The sequence below is a fragment of the Anopheles funestus genome, chromosome 2RL (assembly GCF_943734845.2).
Source record: "Anopheles funestus chromosome 2RL, idAnoFuneDA-416_04, whole genome shotgun sequence".
NCBI lineage: Eukaryota > Metazoa > Arthropoda > Insecta > Diptera > Culicidae > Anopheles > Anopheles funestus.
Genome location: NC_064598.1, coordinates 6,070,903 through 6,095,912, shown reverse-complemented (window position 1 = coordinate 6,095,912; position 25,010 = coordinate 6,070,903). Strand labels below are relative to the sequence as shown.

The 25,010-nt window shown below is 43.9% G+C and overlaps 4 protein-coding genes across 6 annotated transcripts in view; 3 read left to right on the top strand and 1 right to left on the bottom strand.

Moving 5' to 3' along the window:
• The first annotated feature begins 270 nt into the window (after positions 1-270).
• On the top strand, positions 271-2,694 carry LOC125765231 (FAST kinase domain-containing protein 3, mitochondrial). 2 transcript variants are annotated; one of them, XM_049430145.1, is made up of 6 exons: positions 271-384; positions 570-758; positions 829-1,022; positions 1,086-2,133; positions 2,210-2,279; positions 2,360-2,694. In XM_049430145.1, the coding sequence occupies exons 2-6, from the start codon at positions 572-574 to the stop codon at positions 2,574-2,576; spliced, it is 1,716 nt and encodes a 571-aa protein (XP_049286102.1). In that variant the 5' UTR covers positions 271-384; positions 570-571; the 3' UTR covers positions 2,577-2,694. The 2 variants fall into 2 exon arrangements, with proteins under 2 accessions (XP_049286102.1, XP_049286103.1); XM_049430146.1 differs by lacking the exon at positions 271-384 and adding an exon at positions 422-445.
• Positions 284-17,131, top strand: LOC125765233 (all trans-polyprenyl-diphosphate synthase PDSS1-like). 2 transcript variants are annotated; one of them, XM_049430150.1, is made up of 3 exons: positions 284-384; positions 14,266-15,496; positions 15,955-17,131. In XM_049430150.1, the coding sequence occupies exon 2, from the start codon at positions 14,277-14,279 to the stop codon at positions 15,480-15,482; it is 1,206 nt and encodes a 401-aa protein (XP_049286107.1). In that variant the 5' UTR covers positions 284-384; positions 14,266-14,276; the 3' UTR covers positions 15,483-15,496; positions 15,955-17,131. The 2 variants fall into 2 exon arrangements, with proteins under 2 accessions (XP_049286107.1, XP_049286106.1); XM_049430149.1 differs by having other exon boundaries at positions 14,266-17,131.
• LOC125765230 (IQ and ubiquitin-like domain-containing protein) lies at positions 2,710-8,317 on the bottom strand. Its single transcript, XM_049430144.1, has 7 exons — positions 7,633-8,317; positions 6,677-6,813; positions 6,285-6,612; positions 3,846-4,192; positions 3,588-3,766; positions 3,337-3,472; positions 2,710-3,254 (listed from the first exon to the last, which is right to left on the bottom strand). Exons 1-7 carry the CDS (start codon positions 8,019-8,021, stop codon positions 2,710-2,712), a joined length of 2,061 nt encoding a protein of 686 aa, XP_049286101.1. The 5' UTR covers positions 8,022-8,317.
• A 5,845-nt stretch (positions 17,132-22,976) lies between the features above and the next one.
• Positions 22,977-25,010, top strand: part of LOC125764165 (uncharacterized) — a 30,157-nt gene continuing 28,123 nt past the window's right edge. The window contains exon 1 of the mRNA XM_049428094.1: positions 22,977-23,543. The gene's annotated coding sequence lies outside the window, so the exon portion shown is untranslated. The remainder of the gene's footprint in view (positions 23,544-25,010) is intronic.

Here is a 25,010-nt window from a genome sequence, read left to right as displayed (position 1 = left end):
GTTTACACATGGACATCGATCACTTGAATAGGGGTAGTTTTCCAGATTTCATTTTCGAACGTTGTTTTTCAATCATATTTGTGGAAAATGCACTATTCAAATTATTTCCTGCTACATAATACAAGTAATATTCTGCGTATTGGTCACCCATCTACTATTGATATTTTGATCAATAATCCTTGAACACTTGCATCATCGAAAATTATTGCAATTTGTCCAACTGCAGTCTGGCGGGGAGATTTCTCTTGGCCTGCTTTCTGTCAAACGCGCATGCATTGAAATTTGACATGTTTTGGGTCATTCGATATCATCAGATATCATCCGGTTAAGTTTAGATTTAGAGTGTTTTTTAACTTATTTCTTGGTGCAAGATTAGAATAAGTAGTAAGTATAAGCTCATACACTATTGAGGGAGCACCAGGCAACTAACATGTTCTTCCACGCAGTGCGTTTGCATTAGAAATTAAGTCCAACGATCAGCTCGTATTGTTTGCGGATAAACATACATATTACATAAAATGTAAACCCGGTTGTGAAATGTGTTTTTAACACTTTTTTCCAAATAACAGATATGATTACACTACGACGTATCAGTCGAAGTTTCGGGTACTGTTTAAATGCTCGATACTACAGTACACCGACGAGTGCAGCCACGGCCAAAATAATTGCCCCGGATGGTAATGGCGATCGTAACAAAGTGCAACCAAACCTCACCCGCAACACAGCCGGTGTCAGTGGTACGGCAGGAGGGTTAAAAAGTATGCGAAAACATGCTTTTAGTGTAGTATGAAGGCATTGCGTGTAATGTGCGATTCTGCATCATTTTAGATCCCATAGTCGCTGCCGCTTTTGCTTCCTTGCGCAGTGATGAGCCCGTCAAAGAAAACACTACTGCCAAAGGAACATCCGGCGACATAAAACAAGATATTCAGGTCGATGAGATGATCTTAAAGGCAAACACAGTTGCAGACCTACTAGCAGTGGCCGATATAACAAAAATGAATCGGAAACAGGCGTTGAAAGTGAGTTCCGTAGGATTTGAGTTCACCACTAACGGCGCTAATAATTGTGCTCTTCGATTGCAGATAGTTTCTATTTTGGCCGAATGGAGTTCAATAAAGAAGGTAAACTTATCGGACTTTGAAAGTGATTCACGTTTCGTGGAACTGTGCAGCCTACTAGGACGAACCGGTGGGCAGCGCGTGAATGGCAGCAACCGCGCCGCTTCTTCCAAGATGATCGAACTGCAGGGTGATGATCTGCAAACCGTGCTTGGTATAACGGCCAACGATGAAGCTGCTAAACTTATTGCCGGTCTCACGCTACCTCAAATGATAAAAGTCATGTCCTCGCTATCGATGAAGAAAAAGCGAAGCATTCCGCTGCTTCGTTCGCTGTCCTTCAACATTGCCAGCAATCCGGCACAGCTAAATCTGAAGGAATGTGGCGATCTGCTGTACGCGATGGCATGCTTAAACTATCGAGACGTCGTCCTGACCGGTCGCATATGTTCCGACTTGGACCGAGAGCTCACAACGAACACGGACAAAATGGCACCGATCGTTTCGGTTCTAACGAGCCTGGGAATGCTGCGATATCGCGATGGTACAGTGTTGGATAATCTGTGCAGCTGGATCACATCGCACCACGAACTGTGCAAACCAACGCAGCTCGGGTCGCTATTGCTCTCGTTGGCTACCCTTAACTATGAGCCGATCAGTATGGACACGATAAAGACGAAGCTGATCGCAAATGTGTCCGAGAACGACTATATCCGACCGGCCGATTGGTTGAACACGGTGTGGTCGCTAACAGTGCTGAACTGTGTGACTGGTGATCAATTATCGTCCGTGCTGAATGCAGACTTTTTCCACAAGCTGCAGGAAGCGAGACGCGGTAATCTGCAACCTTCGATGAAAATGAAATTACTTAATTTGGCCGCCATTTCCAAACACGTCCCCGGTGCAAAAGAATCACTGCTAGCTTCGCACAGGGCAGAACTATTTGTCCCGTTCGAACCGTCGAAGGATAAGCGTGTTCTGGTTACGGGCATGTTGGATGCGCTGAAGAGTTTAATACCTTCGGAGAGCATGGTCAAAATTAGTCAAACAACGACCATGGGATTCACTATTGGTAAGTGTTGTATAATGACTTACTAGTATGCTAAGCAAAATGATTTATTTGATTTGTTTATTTTCCCAATTGATAGATGCGGAATGTGTTTTGGATCAAAAATGTTTACCCCTACCCGTTGACAAGGAACACGAACAAGGCACGAGGTACATACTTCATCATTCCAATAGTTTTAAAAAATATATTCCAACCCTCATTTAATTTGTTCCGTTTCTTGCTCTCATAGGATTGCGCTGCTAGTGCACGACTATCACGACATGTGTCAGGGGCCGCACGTTTCACTAAATGGAATGCAGGCACTGAACATGCGATTACTGGAGCAGGAAGGCTACACCGTACTGTCGATACCGTACAACGAGTTCAGCACCAGTGATAAGCTTCTGAAACGTGTGGAGTATTTGCAGAAAAAGTTCAAGTCAATCGTTACCACCAAACAGCAGTAGCACGTTCGGCCACCCTCATCGGAGGCCACCATACGCCTCGTCTCTAGTGACCGACCTCCTCGGTGGGCTCGGTTATGTCGTTAAGAAAAGAAAGAATAAAACATTACACTAAAAAGTTCGTGTTCGCGTGCTCTTATACCAACTTCTCGTCCAGTCCGACCTGCCACCAGTCGCCGGATTCGGTAAACTCTTGGTCGATTTCACGCAGCTGACCAAACACCGACCGCGCCAGCGCATGCTTGCTTTGGATTTCCTTCATCACGCTGGGCTGATAAAAGTGGTCCAACCGTTGCAGCTTCAGATGCGCTCGGGTTTCCTGCCCCGTGAGACAGATACAGTTCCACGGCGACCAATCTTGGGCGACGTTCCAGCGCGGCAGCATCAGATCGGCACGGTCTGTATCGTTCGAGATGACCGAATGACCGTGCCAGATGTTTTCGACGATGTGTTTGATATCATTCTCCTGTATGATGAATGCGTAAGATGCAAGCGAGCCACGCTTTCGCTCGTCGCGCCGAATAGCGCGCAGAATCGAACGATACACGGCAATATCAACTGTAGAACCTAGCAGTGAAGTGCACTGTCCGCAAACGTCCGCCGAACGTTGGCGCGTGTGTACGGTGAATGCGTGAGTTGGTCGAAGTTTTTTGCATTTGCGGCACAGTTTAGTGACGGGCTCTGTAATCGAACAGAACGGAAAGATAATGATGAGGAAACGCTATCCAGCCAAACCCATCTAATGTGCTTAAGGCATCCTTACTTTCGCGTGCCTTTTCCGGATCGGTGCGTATAATGTCGGCCAGCAAGGTAAGCTGGCGTTTTCGCAAAATTGACAAATCTTCCATTTTCGAATGGGACAGCAAAAGCCGTCGCTCCCGTTGCAGCAAACTTTCCAGCTGCGTCGTTGCGTGATGTGATCGATGGGCGAAAGAGTAAAATTAGTGAAACAAAACCGTAGAAAAGCAAGAAATACTCTATGATTTAATGCTACACAAAGCACAAAGTACAAACCTCGGCCGTTGCGGGATGATGCTCCTGCACGATCACATCCGACAGTTCGTCCAGGAGCGTCGCATGCTCTTGAGGATCGCCACCGGCACTCGGCGGTGCAGCCATCTTCAGCCGTCGGTAGTACAGCAAAAGAAATCGGGCCCGTTGCGTTTGCGGTGTTTCCATCTCGATGATCCGGTCTACGAGATACAGGTTAGGTTATCAATCTTGCACGTTGGACAAGACGGCGAACTTGTGCGAAACAGTCCCGGTACTTACTGTTGTAACCGACCCAACGCTTCGGTTCACTGATTTTGACCAGTTGCCGTTCGACTCCTTCCTCCAGCTGTTCCCGGCGGATTGCACGCCGCTGCCGTTCGACACCATTTAGTAGCTGAATTTCCTTGTCGAGCAAAATGTTCATCTCGGCTATCTTTGGTGCGCCGGAATATTTTTCCCTTATCAGCTTCAGCTCGTTCTCCTTCCAGCAGTGTATTTGGGCGAACAGTGCATCGAACTCTTCGTTCGTTTTCGGGTATGCTCGAGCGACGACCGTTTTGTTGTGAGCGATAGATTTTGAGCTTTCCGTACCGGCTTCAATTTCCTGCTGTAGCTTCTGCAATTCTCTGGTGAAATTTAGAATGTAAAGCAGAGGATTATTGTTTGATAATGTTTGCGGTACTAGAAAGTTAGGTACGTGTCAGGCATTATCGCGAACGAGTCACTTCGGCTTAAATTGAATGAATGAAGTCAAACGGCAGTAGGGAAACAACCCCCTCATAAACACATGAGATAAATCGCGATTAAAAAGATCACAAAAACCAGCAAACTGAAAGCCAGTGATTAATATGTCCTAATTCCTATTATGAAAAGCCGCTGAGAAATGTACAAATGGTATCCCCATGCACCACTGCTAAACCATCACTTTTCGCGTTTTTCATCCACTGGGCCAACCACTACCGCCACCACGTGGTTGTTGTGTGCGACAGTATCCATTACCATAACAAATCCTTCCTAATGAATTAATATTCCACACAGTGCGGAATAATAGCTGGCTGTGCTGGTTAGACCATGAAACGAGGTTGAAGACAGGACGCGCAATGCCGCGTTCAAATGGTCGAGAGGAGGAGCCCTTCCGCAAATGGTCGTTGTGCGCCTCGGACGCCTGTGCAGGAATCTTTTGATAAGCTTGTTAATTTGTAGCTACGGTGTGTCCCGATCGCACGTTGCCGTTGTTAAGGAAGTGATCGATAAATTTTCCCGATCGAGCAAAAGTAGTAATCATCGATCGGTTTGTTCCGCCCACGAGCAGCTCGGTGGAAGCACCGGCGTTAATCGTGACCGATCGAACTGGGGAGAAACGCAACGGGTAGTACCCGAACGACTAACGATCGTGGGGCCAGTAAATCGTACGATTAATCGGTGTGATGGAGGCTGAGTCAATATCAAGTACGTGGGGTAACTCCGGGCTACGCGTTCGCATCCCTCCGGGCGGTACTCAATGCAATTATTTGAGCCACGCGTTATTCAGGCCGGAATCGTTGGAGCGTTCTAATGAGTTGTTCAGTTTTCAATTTAATGGGACATCTGCCGCATTCCTATGATCCGATCTGACCGGAGCGAGCGCACACTTAAACGCGAATCATTATCCGTACGGGGCAGAAGATGAAGATGAGCTAGTGACCGGATGCCTGACGAACTGGGACATGATGAAGCATTGCACTGGGTGGGAATTTGGTTTTATTTACATCGAAACATAACTGACCGACGGTTTCAATTAATAAGGAACCATAAAATGGACATTAAATCGCAAATCGTTGCGGTGGGTCCGGTGCTTTTAACCAGCGTGCAAAAATGTTGCTAAAATCTACACCTTTGTTGCAATAAAATCTGATGCTAGTAGTTAGTCGCTTCTGGATAAAGATGGAAGATGCATGCTTACTACACATTAGGTATATGGGTGTTAGTAGCGGTATCGGGATGGAGATTGATTGCACATCGAGTACGCTAAGCAGCTTAAAAGCTGACGCTCCTTTTAATGGCTAATACATCTCCCCAACCCAAGGCACCTGCTCACTGGCCAAGAACTAACGAACGTGGTGAAATTGACCGGCGCAAGGTCCTCCCACAGGCGCAAATCGAAAATGAAAGAACTTCTCTATTTAGATTTTATCACGCAGTGGCCTAGATAAGTTTATGGCACGCGGTGTAGAAACGAAAAAAAAACCTTTCTCCCCCCCCTTGGTGCGGTGTTTGGCGATTCTGTTGCGCGACTGTTTACCGGTCGGCGTGTGCGCACCTAAAACTCGGCAAATGGCGTTCCGCTACACTTTTCATCAGTTTAGCCCAGGCTGCGCCAAAAAGGTACGGAACCGTGATGGTGCAGAACGAATCGCCGTGGGGACGTTGTCGTCGTTGGTTAGAGTGTTTTCGCGTTGAGTATTGTTCACCCAAATCATTTCCTGCTTAATGCTCGGGGTTTGAGAAGGGCTTTTCGAGACGCGGAATCGCGTCGTTTGACAAATTTGCAATGATTTAGTTTAGCTTTAACGCAGGTAAACAAGGAGAAAGCTACCTCCTGGTTATGGAGGGTGAAATTTAATTGCTTCGATTATGCCTCCAAAGCACCACACACTTTGCAATTTGCGATCGAAAAGAGCGTCAAAGGAAATTAATCGATCAAGCACACTCCGGACGGAATATCCCATTGCTACCTACCTCCATTCGGCGGCACTCTTTTTGATGAGCCGTTGCCACAGCACACGCCGGAAGTTGCGCTGTATCAGTATCACCTTGCCACCGAGATCTTGGCGCCGTTCGTACTCTTGGGCGGTTTCGTACGGTAGCGCCATCCGGCACAGACCATCCGGAACTTTACGGTCGGCCACATTCAATCCCGAGTGCTGCACTGCCTGGGTGCGTGGTATCGTGGTGATGGTGGTCCGTTCGCATACGGTCTGCGTGTCACGGCTAAACTTTGTTCCTGCGCGTGCTAAACGATCTGCCGGAGGGCCCGTCTGCGTGAAGGCGTGATGATATTCAATGTCTGAAAAACGGACATTGCGACAATGAGACAGTGGAGGTAGAAATGTAGAAGCCACCGAGCTTACTATTAAATTTGTTTATGTAACCGCCGACGAAGGGTTTAGTGATAACTTGGTTCTCTATTTCCACTACAACATCTCTGCTTGGTTTGCCATCCTCGCCTGGAATACGAACCGTAATGATGTCTGGAAGCGTTAGATTGCTGTGAAAGAACAAAAACACATCAATGCTTATCAGAATACAGTAAGAACTCAGTAAGAGATCACTTATCTTCACTCTTTGCCTTTATACTAGCTTATGAAGAGTATTTCTCTTATTCCTGCTATATATACAGGTTTAATACTTGAGTATTTAGTAATGTCATCACAAAACTTAGCTACTATCTTTGAGGACATGGCTGATTAGACTTATTTCTACCAGAAATTTTTAATACTTCTCTCTCTCTTCTTGGCTTTAACGACCTTACAGGTCAGGCCGGCCATTTCTGGCTTACTAGACTTATTTTTACCACGTAGCCAGATAGTCAATCCTTGCTACGGGGGGACGGTCCGGATGGGATTTGAACCCGGTCCGGCCGTGTGGACTGGCGCCATTTATCACATGCACCACCAACATCTTACAATAGTTAAATGTATAACCTGCAGATACACTGCCTTAAAAACTCCAGTTCTTTAGTATATCCACAATATAACCTCAAAAACAAAAGCTAACATTTCTTCTATTTAACGGCTGTTTTAATTCAATGTGCCTTCGGTTGGATTCATAAAGCAAGTTCCAAGCTAATTAGCTGCAGAATGACACTACCCTGTCTTCTCATCACTTTTTCCCTGGAGGAAAGTAAAAAAAAAACGTAAATTTGGTTGAATTATTCTAAACCAAAATATGCACTTTTCCATCCAATTAAAATGGAAATGCAAGCACTGCTCTCATCTAATGAACGTTGGGAGTGTTCTCACGATTCGCCACATAACTAGCAAACAACAGTAGCAAAAAAAAACAGGCTCACCGACCCCAAACCTACCGATAGTAGAGCTTCAGATTGAGCTGCACATTCTCCTCCCGGGCGGTCTCGGACAGCAGCAGCTCCAGATCGCACACATTATACTCGCTGACGCACAACTCCTCCAGACGTCGGTGACCGGGCACTTCCGTGCCGGCCTGGCGCAGCAGTAAGAATTTCGATTTCACCTGAAATTTGCACGCAATGTGCTCCTTCACCTCGTCGAGCGTGTGATGGCGTGGGTAGGCATGGGCAACCACTTGTGCTTTCATGAGATGGAATTTTACGGTTACATCCTTTCGGCATGTACGGCTACCGCCGGCCGTTGATACCGACAGCCCGGCCAGCGTACCGGAAGTGCTCGTGTCCGCCACCGAGAACGATTCTTCTTCGCCGACACGTTCACCCATTTTTGGGGGGGTTTGGGTGGGTGGTAACCGGCTCGTTTTGTAATTGAAGTTTGCCGTCCACCGCGTGTCTCTCGTTGCGAAGGTTATTTGCCCGTGGCACCCGGTTTCCTTTCCTCTGTTCGACACTTTCCCCCCTGGCTGAGCGGGGGTCTGAAGAACCGATCCGGAACTGAATTGAAGACGACGACGCCAAAATCAATGTCCGGTGCCGGTGCGATGAAGCGCGTGACGTCGCCGATTAGTTTGTAGTTTTGGGACCGTGCACGGAACTGTAAGCGGCAGCAGTACAAATTGAAAGCATCGCGCATCCAAGCAAACCTGGAGTGCTGCGTGAAAAACAAATAACGAACCCCGCGCAACAGTTCCCATGGTAACGACACCAGCCAACGGAGGTGGACTGGGTGATGTTGCTAAGGGTGCCGGCGCCTGCGATTTGGCTTGGCAAAGCAACCGTAGCGACGATCACACCGGTGAGAAGAACGTCTTTACCAACGTCACTCTAGCTCTATTCGGTTCGGGTGCAATGATGATTGTTATTATATTGCCAAGATCATCTTTCTTCGCCGCACGACGATTGACCCATCGGATGAAATTGTCCACCAAATCGATCGGTCGATTGATCGGCAAAGAGGACAAAGAAGAGGAAAAGCGGTAGCACAAGGGGTGGAAAGGGAAAAATATCAATTTTCGAAACCTCATCCGTCCGGCATCGGCCTTCGACCCCTTTGGGTGGGCCTCTCCGAAAAAAAACCCAATGAATATGAAGTTTAGAACACACTCATAAGGTGACCAAAGCAGAGTGCAGAACATGCCCAATTCACATGGGTCCCTAGCCCTGCGAAACTCTTCTTTTCCTTTTCCAATAGCACCCAAGTTCTCATCCCATCATGATTAAGCCAACTCGAATGCAGGGAAATGGGTGCCGGCAAACCACTAATTATGCGATGTTTGCCATCGCATAAATAACTGTAAAGACAGTGAAGTACGATTCGCGTACGCCTCCCTGCCCTTGCTGGAAAGGTTTGCCAACTAATACTACTAATGTGCCACATGTGTTCTACTTCGTGTGTGCGCGTTTCCCAACGTTCCCGACCTGGTATTGGTTCTTTTGGGGCGTTTGTGTTTCTGTTTTTCGTCTGTTAAGTTTTTTTTCTCTGACTAAGATTTAGAGTTTTTAACGCTACCCGTGTGCTCCGGTAGTAGGGATACTCGAAGCTAAGCAGATTACCCCGTTCGCGGATGAACCAGAACGGCACATTACCGTGCAGCAGGACCGAAGGCCACACGATGAATGCGCGGATCACAAATCATTCGCATCCCATCGCGATTCGGTACGATCTTCGGTTGTGGTTTAAGGGAAAAGGAAAGGGTTTTACAAGAAGAAGACTTTATGTTGTGTAAAACTTGTATTAAACTTTACAAAGGATACTGACAATAAGGAAAGGTACTTTTATTACTTTTACTTTCTTATTCTTTCGTATATTGTTTACCTGGTTAATTAAAAGACTATATGACTAAACAAACCCTACCAAACACCAATAGTATAGTTTCGCAAACCCTGCAATACCAGCCCCAAAGAAAGACTTAAACGCCCGGCAAAATGTTACACCCCTGAACTACGCTTAAGCGCTCCGAGGGCGTAATGGGTGCGCTAGTGCGATAATCCGATGCGCTAATCACAGCACACCCTAGTCAGCACGTTTTGACATCCGTTTCAGTAGCTAAAGGGCATAACGCAGCGCGGCTTGTTAGAAGAAAAAAATGGGGCCTGATCTAGTTGCTTCGGGTATACGCGGCATCAATTACCGTGTACCCGACACGTTAGGCCCCTTCGTATGTGCGGGCTAATAATATAAATGGTGCTTGAGCCCTTTTTTGCGCGTGAACCCGATCATCACCGATCGGTGTGCTTCCTTCTCTAAATCACGCCACGATCGGACGGGAAGAAGAAAAAATCCACGATAGAAACCCTTTCTTCTTCATTACCCTTTATTTTGGTGATAGTTATCATTTTCCAAAGGCAGATAGAAAATGGTTCGCTAGCCAAGAAGCAGGCAAGCAGCAAACAACACAAAAAGATCGAGATCAATTTAAGCTCGCAAAACAAGTAACTTGCGCGAAAGTGAAAACGACGAACCCGGTATCCGTACGGTGGAACGGTTAAATGTGGTACTTCTGTACATATATTTTTTTGTGGTGTAGATTTTTTTTTGCAACAACAAAAAAAGAAACAAGACAACATCTTCACAGCACACCGAGAGACAGCAGAAGGGTAACAACAGTAGTTGGTGGTTTTGGATGGATGAAATTCGGGGCCATCGTTTCGTCATTCGTGTTCCATTTTTGCACGTTCTCCCGCGTGTCTTTCTAGGAGGGTAACGGGATTGGGGAAAAAAAAGATACACACCGGTACCGCCGGGATGTATATGTGCGGCCGTATGGTTCGTGGGTGGAAGGATGCAAAAAAAACAGAAGGAAAAAAAAACAAACAACACCAACAAAAGTACACAACCAAAGGAAGACGTTTGGGTTTCAAATCTTTGTCAGTCGATCTGGCACTCGCTCCGACCGACTGCGCCCTTGTACGGCGCTGTACGATAGGAGACGACGAACGAGAATATAATTAAATCCATTCTGCGGTTTTGTGCGGTTGCGTGGGAAATACGGTTCCCGATGGAGTGGCTTTACCACGCGAACGCGGAAAGTAATCAGTCGGCTTCGGCCGACCTAACTGTTTATGTGCTGAATTATGTGCAACCATTGATTTGCAGTCGCGCGTGATGGATGATGGACGTGTAGGTGGAGGTACGTCGAAGGGCGAAGAATCAAATGACACAAAACCGCCTTCGTTCCCGCCATGTTTTGGGCGGGAGGATGCATAAACCTCCAAAACCGCAAAGATCCCTTTTGCGGGTGCGTAAGCTAGGAAGTGACTGCGTATCATGTCAACATGTTAACCGCCTGTCATTGGTGCCGGTGAGAGCTTTGTCGTTTTCTTCACCCAACACAACTACCCTGCCGGGCCCTAGAGCGCGTTGTGAGCATCTTTAGTTACACACGAGGTTAGGTTTGCATCTTGCAACAAACTAATCGCATCTGTTAAGAGTCTATTAACAGTCGCAAAAAAAGGGAATCGTGCCTTGTTTCGCAAAGAATTTGACCTCATTTTATGGCCATTTTGTGCACATGAATGGTGATGCTGTTGATGCTTCTCAACACCAAGCAATAGCAAAACAAAAGGGAATAAGATGGAGCGGCGGGTGAGCGATGAATAGCGATCAAATTAAAAGTCATCAATCTTTTCGAACCTTGCCGGGAAGATTTCAATGCGTAGCAAGCGATGTGAAAATAAAAGAACAGATCTGTTTGTGTTTGCATTTCACTATCGAGCATTTCATCGCGTGCTGGTGCTGTGCTACTATTGCGCAAAGGACAGACAGGACTTTCAGAAATCATACCACCGATCGTACATCACGCGATCATTATCGTGATTTCACCCATCCGGAAGCGCAGAAGTGGATCGCGGAATCCATTTTTCCTTAACCTCTTATCGCGCACGGGTCGCATCATTATACATCACAGGTGTAATGTGTGTGAAGATAAAGCACCGAACTAAATGGGATTTGATTTGCATTAATTAGCGCACAGAATAGGTTCTCTTATTTTGGGGCTGGCGGTACAAAAAAATTGTTTCCACCATGACCATGAACCCAAACCAGGCGACCGTTACTGTCGATGAAGATGCAGAACGGTTGTCACGCATGACAGAAGAAATTTGTATTTAGACATGATTGGGTACGGCGAAAAAACGGAACGAACGGAACGGTATGATTAATGAAAAAAGGGGAGTTCTCGTCTATCTGCAGCGCAGATGTGGAGCTTCTTTTAAAACTTCAACATAAATATCTTTCTTCATCCATTTTGCAGCACGATTCAAACGTCAGCATTACTACCAACGTTCATTTATTTGCACAGGTAACAGGTTTATTACCCCGGTCACTATAAATAAGGTTCTGTAAACATGCAAACATTCATGCACACACCGGGTGGATCACCCATTAGTGGAGCGTATTTATGACATAAGACCCTTTTCCATCGAGCGCAAGAGCCACGCAACGAGCCTTCGGACTGCAAAGATGCGGGAGCGTGTCCGTGTTCGAGCCGTACCGGACATCACGGAATCGGCAAAACGGTGTAATGAATATTCAAATCTTCGTACGACATCAGGCTTTAAGTTACCCCAAAAACCTAACAGTACTTGTCGAACAATTCCGCACTTCGCACACTCGGCATTCGGTGGACGCTATAGGAGAACACCTCCAGTTCCAAACCGGAGTGCCTCATTATCAAGTCTGGGAACGTACGGACACTCTCGGGTCGGGAGAGCAGGGCAGAGAAGAAAAAAACCAGGCAGCCGTCTCCATTTCAATTGTCATTCTGATCATTCTGGTCAACAGTGGACCCGTGGACCACCACCAAATGGCTCATCGTCAGAATGCGATTTGGGGAATGTCACCAATTTTAATGTCTGCAATTCATTCCGCCAGAATACAGAAGCTCGTTTGGTCGTTTTTGAAAACGATTCCCAAGCCTCCCGCAATGGAGGACATACGCTACGGTGGGAGGATTCTTTCAGGGGTGTCCCATGGAACTCCCAAAGTAAGACATTAGTGGAATGACATTGTGTATATTTTTGACCCTTTTTTCTTATTCTTCTAATCACCGATGGCTTCGGGATAGAAACCTTAGCCCATATCTCAAACTAAGAAAAAAAAAATGTCGAGTACACTCACCCGAGAATTCGGTACAAATTAATTCCACCTGGTTTAAGATGACGTCTTTTCTACTGTTGGAAGCACGTGTAGCAGGGCAGAAGCAGGGGGAAATAATAATAACGCCGAAATTAGCATACTGACCCAATGGCACAGCTAAAGCAGTTCGGTAAAACTTAATCCCCACTCTTCGGGGGTTCGGAAATGGTGGCCCAAGAGCTAGTTGCATGCGCTTCAGCGTTGCAGTGACGACAGGAACCGTGGCGTTTCCGTGGCATTTTTGCTTACCAGGCCATCCATTAGCGGATATTTTGGGAACCATAGGGGCAGGTTGAAGAAAAACACACGAAACTCCCAGGGTTTGCTTCGTTTTGGGCCCGCTGGTGGAATAAACGTCAGCGATCACAAATCACAACCTTCGCGGGCGGCCGGTCCACTTCACCGATCCACCCGTTTGGTTGGTTCGCCTTGTTTTAGTTTATTGGACGTTTCCTCCGAATTCTCTTTACATTTCTCCGTGCGATCCCCACCCGCTCCCCAACCCCACCAAGGATAGGCATATTATGTCGAGAATATCTTCATTTTTGCCACCGACTGTGTCCGTGGCATCATCATCTTCCTGCATCTTTGGTTCCATTTCTTATTTATGATCACCACAAACGAGAGAACGGCGCGCGCCAAGACACACGGCCCACACCGGTGTATAAATGGATTTGGTGGCGTTTTTGAAGGGAACGAACGGATGCAACGGTTGATCGAGCTGGTAATGATAAGTTTATGACGAAATGATCGATTTCCCTAAAGCCCCGAACGCACCCCGGTGCGGGCGCTGGATTCCCATCGGCCGCCGGCTTTGGTGTAAACTAGTTTTCATCCGGAATCGGTGTTTGTTTTATGGTACGGTGATGTAATTGTAAATGGAAAACAAGTCAATTAGAATTTTAATAACCATTCATCAAAATAGACAAAGCAACTCGGGGGGTTGTTGTTGTTAAATGTGTCTTTTTTTGTTTGTCGTTTGGGACAGTGAACGGGACACAGCGAGGTACCGCTCGGTCGGTTGTCCCATGGTTCCGTTGCACTAATTTGATTTATGTGCTTTTTCCAAATGATATGTTTTGATTCATGTGAGCAGGTTGAGTGTGTTGGGTTGCATTTCGAGTTCTATTATTGATGGTGATTTATGATACATCAGTAGAAGTTTTGTTCTTCTCTTTATGCTTCTCATTAAGTCGTTATTTCCTATTTTATTTGTTACAATCAAATGAATCTGGATCGATTTGTTCTAAATTCTACCCTTTCAAGTTAGAACTTGATTGTTTGATAATTTCTGTCGTTTGTTCTGTCGAAAATAAATATTATAACAGAAATTCCTTTAATCAAAAGTAATGCACAACAGTCTTCTTAGTATCTTGATATAATTCTTCAAACATTACGACGATATTTTTACAATTCGTTTTGTCTATTTACAGTTGGATCTTTGATGACTATGTTGCTGGTTGGTAAACGGACCTTAATGATGCTATGCAGATTCTCAAACACGTTGTTCGGGTCTACGGTCGCATCCAGGACTAAAGCGACTGGCTACAATCGAAGGCCTGTCATCGGCTCACTATTCCAAAGGAAGGAAAAATACAAATCCATCCCCATGCTTCATCGCTGTATGCACAATCAAGAAGATACCAACAAGACCCCAAAGTCAATCGAAACTGACCCATACATACTGCTGAAAGATGATCTGGAATACATCTACGAAGATATCCGGCAGGAACTAAATCGTGCGACAACCCATATAGAGCTCAACAAAATGGCGACATATTACTTCGACGGACAGGGTAAAGCATTCCGGCCGATGGTTACAATACTGATGGCGAAGGCACTGAACTACCATATCGGCAATGAAAATAAGAACATATCCAACGCTCAACGACAGATAGCAATGGTTTCGGAGATGATTCACACCGCAAGCCTGGTGCACGATGACGTGATCGACCAGTCGTTTGCTAGACGAGGCAAACCGAGTGTTAACGTGTTGTGGAATCACAAACAGTTGGCACTGGTCGGTGACTTTATTATAGCCGTCACATCGATGCTACTGGCCCGCCTAAAGCATGATGAAGTAACACTGATAATCAGCCAAACCTTAACAGATTTGGTACAGGGCGAGTTCATGCAACTGTACTCGGCGGACACGGAAAACGACCGTTTTGCACACTATTTCACGAAAACGTACAGGAAGACGGCCTCCCTGATAGCGAACTGTTTGAAGGCCGTGGGTGTACTGTCCGGTGTGGACAAACATACGGTAGAGCTAAGCTATCAATATGGACGTAATATTGGACTCGCCTTCCAGCTCGTCGATGATCTGTTGGACTTTGTCTCCAGCTCGGAAGTGCTGGGTAAACCGGTAGCGGTCGATCTGAAGCTCGGTCTTGCCACTGCTCCGGTACTGTTCGCTTGCGAGGAGTTCCCCGAGCTGAATTTATTGATTCATCGTCGCTTCCGTGAACCGGGAGATGTTGAGCGAGCCTTTGAAATGGTACATAAGTCACAGGGTTTCGAGCAGACACGCTTCCTTGTCCAAAGACACTGTATGGAGGCTCGCCGATTAGCATCTCTGCTTTGTGGATCTCCTTATCAGATGGGTCTTATCGTGGTTAGCGATATGATCCTTAAACGGATGAATTAGAACAGTGTAGACCCGTAAGTAGAGTCATCGAAATACTTAAATACTAGTCATGTTTAGATTTTGTTCTCCCCAACTACATTAACCTCCTTCGCTATTCAGTGGATGCTCTACGTTGAAGGTAATTAAATGGAGTTGATGAAGTTTGGTTTAATTTTCTCCATTATTGCTACCAAATTTGCACTTACGATCGTTAAAAGAAATGCAGAAGCGATACGGATCCTTATTCCTCATTGTGCAACCCACATCAACATCAACAATTTTCGTTCTTAATTGTATTTTTACGCGCCCAAGCATATCTGCAATGGCAGCGATTCGGTATGGTAGAAAAATGTATACCAATCATTATGTCCGAAGAATGTCGATCATTAACATGCACCGGGCTGTAATGGTATAAAGTGTAAACCTCACGCACTCCGGTTTTATTAGCCATTTTCTCAGCCTTTGTCTATCTTTCTCATTTTCCCATTCTTAGAAATTTGTTAGTTGATCGTTTGAGCGATCTAGTTTGACGCCAATGCCAACGGTTCCATTGACCAATCCGTCTGTTTAGGCGAGCGTCAAGCAGCGAAACCCATCTGCCTGTGGAGATCTCTACAATCAAACGGCGGGGGGAGTCTGTTTGAATTTTTCCTTTCCTTCCCATCCCGTTTGCAGTGGCGTTTCCCAATTAGAGTGGCCCGAAGGTAAGAATGCACTACCGAATCGGTGAGCCCTTCAGGGTGGGCTTGCATTTCGTGGAATCGGTAGGTGTGGTGTAACCACCGTGAACGTGTGGCATCAAAGTACTTGTATACAAACACATAAACGCACAAACATACACACTCGTAAATATATCCAAGGATCGGATCGCATCTGGTTCATCCTCTGGATAGTGTGGAAGACTGAGATCGGAACGAAGGGCACCGCCACTAACCGCATAACCGCTTAAACCAACTCGATTTCCGATGCGCTCACTGTGTCCTCCCGAACATGTAACACAGTGCGGAATGTTGTGGACAAAATGTTTCATTATTTTGACAAAGATCTGTAAGGCGTTAACTAAACCAAAGATAATTTATTGTTAGCTTACAATTGGATTTGAATTAGGTCGAACTGATGCAGGAAATTTCCAGTGATAGAAAAAGTTATAAGATAAGTTTTTTTGGATAACGTTGTGCCATAAGAAAATAACAATTGAAAAAATTACCAGATTACCTGAATAATGACGTTCCTTCTTTTTTTTGACACTACAACTTGACGAGGTCCTTCCCAGCCATTCTTAGGTTTCTTTAACTTTAATGGCCCTCATCGAGAAAATCAGTTGATTTGTTACATTAACTCATTCTGCGTTTAGTGTGATTCCAATTGGATCTCTTATCCTTTCTAACAGGAAAATACCAAATAATCTAAGAATCAAAAAACTTTGATAGCACAATAAAGACACAAAGATCTAGTTTAGAGTAGTATCAACAAATAGTGTAACGTAAACAAATTTAGAATGAAATATCATCTTATTAATATTTATAAGAAGAATAAATAGGAGTGATTTACCCTACAAAAATGAAAGACAAAAATATCTGTGATTTATTTGATTTTATTTTTCACATTAAATTATATTATTTCACTAAATCATCTTTAATGTTCCAAATTTTAGATACTTACACATTCAAATTCCAAGAAAGAATACATTTCTAATCTCATGTGATTCTTATCAACTCATATATGTATAATATTTATATATTCATGTGAAATTTAGTTCTCAAACGTAAGATGTTTTTTTTTCTTAATTCAATTAAGACCACCTTTTTCCCCACCGTGATGATGGTCGGTTTGGTGCCACACATTACCCGATGAATGGGTGAACGAGTGAATGATTGTTAGCTTTAGCATAATTAGATGCGCGGACCGGGAATCACTGAGAAGTGGTTAATAAATCACTTATCAACATAGCGTAACTGCGCACGCCTCCCGTTGCTTCCTGGAAGAACGTTGCGCACTAAATAGGGCTGGAGTGGTGAGCACCGGGACGCAAGCAAGCAAGAGAAACAAACGAATGCAATGCAGTCGTTGGAAAACCTGTTAAAGATCTGGGCTATTGTTCGAAATTGTTTTAATTACAAGGAAATGCCATCCGCTAGCGGGTGGTGCGGCCCATACCGTGAACCCGATGCACCCGACGAAATGCACTTTTAGTCGAAACGGTTCTTGACAGTGACTGGGAGAGGAGTTGAAGACTTTTCTTCTGCTGTCCCTTCTGTGAGACGTCAGTTTTCCACGGTTTTCACCGGGTTCCGGAGATGCTCTATATTTGCACACTTTCCAGCCTCTTCGCCCCCCCAAACGATCCTCTTCCATCTTGGTGATTTGCTCGGCATCCTCTACTCCATCGGTCCTTTCCCTTCTACTTCGCTTACCCTCCCAATTCCTCTTCGTCCTCCTTCGAAGCAGAGGAGATGATTAGTTTTGTTTACCGTACACAAGCCAGGCAGTCCGATTATTTCCCTTTTTTTTGCTTGCTTTTGCATCAGTATCCATCCCAAAACTCTCTTCCTTCCGACTTTCCCTCCTCACCAAAGGAGTTTTAGGGTACCGATGGGCATGGAAAAATCGTCGATTTGACTGCTTGCCTGTTTGCTGTGTGTGTGTGCCTGTTAGGCGGCCTCATCTCACTAGCTAAAGTGGGTATGCTTTGTTTTTGCACTGTGTGCAACACTTGCGTTCTTCATTGCCTTTTCCCTCTGTGATCGCTTAAGTGTCTTGTTTGGCGTAGTTGTTGTTTTTTTGCACTACCAACCTCATCAACGCCCCCAGCACTTCTCATTGAACCCTTTTCTTTTCGTTTTCCCATTCTCACTCTCTCGCTCTCACCCTTATGGTGTGTTCTCTCTCGTCTGCTCTGCTTCCTTCCGTTTAAGTGACGTCCCAGGGCATACGAAATGCGCAAATTTGCTCCGTTAACCAGCCACCGCACCGCACAGTTAGCACCACCCAAAATGGCCCGAAAACGAGGGTTTTGGATGCGGGAATATAAGAAAGCAACAAAAAACCCGATCACCAACTAGTGTGGTTTTCTGGTGGCCCTTGTAGCTTTTGGGCCGGAGCACAAAACTGGCAGGAATCGGCAAACAGCGGGGGCCGCCACTCCGGAACGATAATGAATTCCGGAAAAAATGCATTATTTCCGTTTTGGAATGCTTTCACAATTCACCGGTCGGACTAGCGGTCCAGTTTTAGGCTTCGGGATTGCCGTGGTATTTTTTTTTCTTTTTGGCCGTGCGGGATGCGCAGACGGCACCTGGTGAAGCGTTTTGCCTACGTTTTGAGTAATTTCCGTTGATATTTCCAACGTGACCGTGGGTAAAATGCGAACAAGTATTGCCTGCGCTTGGAACAGTTCGAAGGTGGCTGTCCATTGTGGCCGTGTATTCTTTCGGTCGGGTTTGGTGGTTTTTATTCGCCCTTTTTGCTGCTTCCCATCAATCCCACAGGGCATCTTTTGCATTGAGTGTATGTGTGTGTGTGTGTGGGAGAAAGCTGGAATTGAAATTTAGATTTGTCATTGTGCATTTGGGCGGTGTCCAAATGAAACTGAAACTATTGAGAGCAGCTTGGGGATGGATTTATTTTTTGGTTTATTTCCTACCCCTTGTTCTCTCCACCTTTCCGGTGATGATAAAGGAGCGCGGGGGATCATGAGCCCCCATTTGTCCCTTCGAAACCTCTCGGCAGGGGTGTGCCGCATAATGTGCCATTTCGGTACCAAGAACTGGACCACCGAAGAGAAACAGGTCAGAAGGTTTTGGCACAATGGGCGATAGTCAAAACTGTCGTTAAAAAGGTGCAGATTTTTTTCAGTTAAGGTTTGTGCTGTTCCTCCAGTTGGTTTTTTTTTTATTTTTGCACATCAAAGTAGATCGTGCCGGTGGGATAAGAATTTCTGTGTGCGGAAGTTAGAGCATACTAACAATTTTTTTTCTGCGTGCGGATAATAAAGGTGAGCAAAGATTTATGTCAGGAAAAAACTGTTTTCTTAGAACGGACTCATTGGCGATGGTGTTAAGGGTTTGATGAGGGTTTTATATGCCAGCTATGTTTTATAGCCTTTTAGACTTATTTTGAAGTTGCCCTCATGCTAAGATTGCATATTTTGTTTTGTTTTTGCTAATGTTACGATCGCCATCTGCTCGGTGATGGTGAAGTGAAAGAAAGCTCACGATACGCCCAATCTCGGTCGAGACAATGTTGTGAAGTTTGAGCATAAACATTGTTATGAGGTTGGAATGTTATCTAGGATAGGAGAGATCAAATGTTTGGGAAAAGTTGTGAATTATAAGGCAATTCATTTTTAAGATGCATTCTTTGGCTTTGTTATTTTAGCTATAGCTAACCATTTCTCTTTATAGATCTAATGCACTATGAAATCTCTCATATCTGTTGTTTTAGTCCAGATGTTGAAAAATCTTATTGAAAAATTGATATTCTAACTATTTATGTTACAATTCGTTATCAATTCTTTTTTCGTCAATTCTTTTTTCGTCAATTCTTTTTTCGTCAATTCTTTTTTCGTCAATTCTTTTTTCGTCAATTCTTTTTTCGTTAAATTACTTTAGCTCATAGTTTTCAAAACTTCAAAGAACTAAAATTCACACTATAGCGTAAATACCGAGTTGTAGTAAACCTATACAGTACAAACTATGTTCATGTACATTTATAACTTTATAATTGGATTAATAAATCTCACCATTTTTTGTTCTTAAAATAAAAAAAAAAAAAATATACAATACGTTATCAAACGGAAAATCATATCTTAGCAAAACGTCCTTCATGCCTTGCCATAACCGCCATAACCATTTCTATGATTGCCATTTCGCATAAGCGACGAACCTCGATTTTATTTTTCGAGCGAGATTTTCAAATTTACAGATTTTTTTTACTTTTTTCTTATTTTTTTTGCTTTCTTCTATGGAAAGCATTATTTGAGTGAAAAGAAACTTATTCCAACCAATTCGCATCAAAATAAATCAATTTTTAAAATTTTGCTAAATTTCCCAAAAAAAACCCTTAGGAAACTTTCGAGTTTTCAGATTTTTTTTATTTTTTTCTTATTTTTTATGCTTTCTTCTATTTAAAGCGTTATTTGAGTAAAAAGAAACTCATTTCAACCAATTCGCATCAAAATAAATCAATTTTTAAAATTTTGCTAAATTTCCCCAAAAAAAAACCAAGGCTAACCCCTTAGGAAATTTTCAAATTTTTTGAATATTTTTATTTTTTTCTTATTTTTTATGCTTTCTTCTATTTAAAGCATTATTTGAGTGAAAAGAAACTTATTCCAACCAATTCGCATCCAAATAAATCAAATTTTAAAAATTTTGCTAAATTTCCCAAAAAAAACCAAGGCTAACCCCTTAGGAAATTTTCGAGTTTTCAGATTTTTTTTATTTTTTTCTTATTTTTTATGCTTTCTTCTATTTAAAGCATTATTTGAGTGAAAAGAAACTCATTTCAACCAATTCGCATCAAAATAAATCAATTTTTAAAATTTTGCTAAATTTCCCAAAAAAAAACCAAGGCTAACCCCTTAGGAAATTTTCAAATTTTTTGAATATTTTTATTTTTTTCTTATTTTTTATGCTTTCTTCTATTTAAAGCGTTATTTGAGTAAAAAGAAACTCATTTCAACCAATTCGCATCAAAATAAATCAATTTTTAAAATTTTGCTAAATTTCCCCAAAAAAAAACCAAGGCTAACCCCTTAGGAAATTTTCAAATTTTTTGAATATTTTTATTTTTTTCTTATTTTTTATGCTTTCTTCTATTTAAAGCATTATTTGAGTGAAAAGAAACTTATTCCAACCAATTCGCATCAAAATAAATCAATTTTTAAAATTTTGCTAAATTTCCCAAAAAAAACCAAGGCTAACCCCTTAAAAAATTTTCGAGTTTTCAAATTTTTTTTATTTTTTTCTTATTTTTTATGCGTTCTTCTATTTAAAGCATTATTTGAGCGAAAAAAAACTTATTGCAGCCAATTCGCATCAAAATAAATCAATTTTTAAAACTTTGCTAAATTTATAAAATTTATAAATAAATCGCGTTCGCAAACGCAACAATTGCTAAGCGTCGCGGGGCTCTCAACGTTCATAATAAATGCATCAGATAGAAAGACTTCTATGTATTTCTTAAGCGACGAACCTCATTTTTATTTACAAAATCTTACAAATTATAACAGCACTTTGCCTTAGTTATAACAACTAAATCTCTTTTTAAATGGTTTTAAAAATGATGTAAATATTTAAAACTACAACTACAGTTACCATTATATGAAACCATTTAAAGTAGGTATTAAATATCGTTTAAACAAAATGCGTACCATACAGTTATTAACAGCTACATTCACGATAACTTATTATCCTAACTATTTTCAAACTGATAATATGTTTCCCTCGTCAGTTTTTTAATTAAACTTCATTTTATCAACGTTTGTCTTTACCTCTTTATCACCCCAAAGACAAGCGGAATGAATGAACTGGAATTAACTCGGCAAAAATAAAACACAACTCTTTTTTTTTACTTCCGAACAGAACGATCCATTGCCATTCGAAATGAGCTCATCTGCCGTTAGAATGGAGATGAAGGACGCAATTAGTGTGCGCATGCCAAAAAAAAAGAAAGAAACAGATAAAAACAATTCATCTATTCCACTAATTACGCACACTCTTAAGCTCCAGTTTATGGCCGTTTGCAAATGAAATCAAAAATAATTAGGCAATCATCGCATTGAAAACATACAATTTGCGGGATTGCACAAGGACTGCACGCTGCGCCAGAACCGTCATAGATCGTTTGGTGTTTAGTATTGCAAATGATTTTTTTCTTCTTGTTGCTACCCATCATTATTTGCACTGCCAAAAGCACATTTGTGCGCTGTGTTGATTTTTTACCGTGAGGTTAAATTTTTAAATATTTGTGTAAATATTACCTCTAGAGCGTTGTGATTTTGCTTCGGGCAGGCTGCAACAGAACCATAGTGTACTTGCAATTTCGCATAAAGTTTTTTTGTTTGTTTGAAAGCTTTTCACTGTTCGCCACCTCCCGAGAGGTGTCGATCAGCTGTGAGAGTTTGCGTTAAACAAAGAAAGAAAAGGGAGAATGTAAAGCAGGGACTGAAGCGTAAAAGGCAAACAACGAGAAGTTAAGGGGGATGAAAAAACAACAAGCCTTCCCCGATAACTTACCGAAACGAAGCAACAACAACAACAAAAAAGGCACGCCAAAGCGCAGTTAGCTTAAATGATGGTGAAAGAAGAGAGCCGAACGAACGGGCCAAGAACGAACCGATCCGGGGCCGCGATCGTCGTTCGCTCGTTCGTTTGGGGCAGCGAGATCACCGGTGCCGGGGGGCCGCGTCGAAGATCTGGAGCTTGTGAGCGCCACCCGCCGGTTGCGGCAAAACGGCAAAACAAGCCTATATTACCGACGTGCTGGATGATGCGAGCGATCATTTCACTTCCGTCCATCAAGCGGTACAGACGTGCTGTTCGTTCAGCTTCCGAGCTAGCCGAGTATCAGTTCGCGAGTCCGGTGCAGCAGAGGCGCAAAGTGGACACGCATCTTCGCACATCCCGTTTGCGCCAGTGAGCCGCAGTGTCCCAAAGTGTTCGAACGGGTCGCATGTGAATCGGGTCGCAGTCGGTAGTTGACAACAGCCCAGACATAATTGCGCGCATAGTGATTGACCGGCTAGTGGTCCGTGTTAAGTAATCGTGGTCTCGCGTGCACACTCAGTGTCCGTGCCAGTTTTTCGTTCCCGGGCCCGGGGTTTGTTTGGCTGTGTGTGCCGCCCGTCGTGCAGACAGCGTGCGTTCCAAACAGTCGGTGAATCGGTGACACAACATCCGGCCAGCGGGACAGAAGCAGAAGCAAACCGGGGGGAAAACCGTGAAGCATCGGTTGGTGGAAAAAAATTTGCATCCATTCCCGTGGGGATCGCGTTCGTAGCAGCAGGATTTTGTTGCTGTTGTTGTTGTGTTTGCGTTTTGCAACATTAGCATCGATCCGGCCGGAATCGATCATCAAGTGGTATGTGATACTGTATTTACTTTACCCTGTACACCGTCAACCCCCTTTACACCCGTTAGACACTGATCGGGTCCCGGAATGAGGGTTAATAATGATGTGCCTGATTGTGGAGTAGCCAGGGCGTCGAGCGTAGGAAAACACCCCGCAAAGGCATGCAGATATTTTGTGCGAAACTCGAGTGTTGATTTTGCTATTTTATGCACTGTTACTACACTTACCTGACCGGGGTTTGGCAAGAAGTGTTGCGAAGAAAGTTACCCACCGGACGTCGGTGGATTGCGGGAGGTACATTTAGTTTTTGGGGGAAGAGATCATCTTCACGATCATCATCCGCCGTTGTTTCGGCTACATGGTTCAAGATGATTTGTTGTGTTTTTTTCTTTGGTTTTTGATTTTTTGTTTCGTTCAGCAAGCATTAAAGCAAAACCATCTAACTACACCCCTCCCATACACATGGAAAAAGAGAGAAAAAGAAAAGAAGCTACACGTACTGAACAACAATTGATTGTGGATTGAAGAGGAGTACACGCGATCACTGGAATCGATCCGGCCACATTTGCCCGAGAGTGCCGTTAGATTATTTTTTGAGGAAGCCATCGCTGTGCACGGGCTAAGCATACGCGTGTATGTACAGGGGTATGTTGTTTTTTTCAATACCACCCATCCACCCATCCATTTCTGCGTTAACACTTAACGCAAGACCCGCCTTCAAGATCGGTTTCGATCGTGTTCTTTTAGTTTTATTTTGCTATCTTTAGTGTTGTGTACAAAAGTTGGGGGCCGATTCTGGATAGATTTCATCCAGAGGGCACCCCGTGCTATACCCGTGTGTGTGTGTTTATATCGAGGATCGGAGTTCGTGAGGTCGACCTCGAGGAACGACCGCTCACGACTGATCACCAAACTGCCCAAGGTCATTCGCCACACACACACACCCCCTTCACTGCCGGGGAGTTTGGGGAAAGGTACTGGGAGCATTGAACTGCGGCAAGATATCGCACGTACGAATCTTCAGGATGGCAGGAAAACTGGTCAGCCCAAAAGGGATGGGCGGGTTTTTTTTCTTTTGGTTTTTTGGTTTTTTTGTGTGTCGCTATTCTTATAATTTGTCTTGTATCCGATCCGTCTCCTGCCATAATTCGCCCTCCGCACGGAAAACAAAATAACCGAGAAGGTGTTCGCTTCTCGGCGAATACTTTATGTCTTCCTACCCCTTTTTAGGAGCTGATTGGCGCACAAGAGCACACACGCATAAACAAAATCCGTACAAAAATTGCACTCGAGTTTTTTCCAGGGGTGTTTTTTTTGGTGAAGGGCGAAAAGCGGGACGTAAATCCTGGTTCTGCTTTCGGGAAAGGGGTTAATGACACGATGATACATCGACAGCAGCGCTACGGTCACGGAAGCTTGCCGTGTGATCGGTGATTGCTTGATCAGCCAAAATGAAGCACTGGAGATCCGTTGATG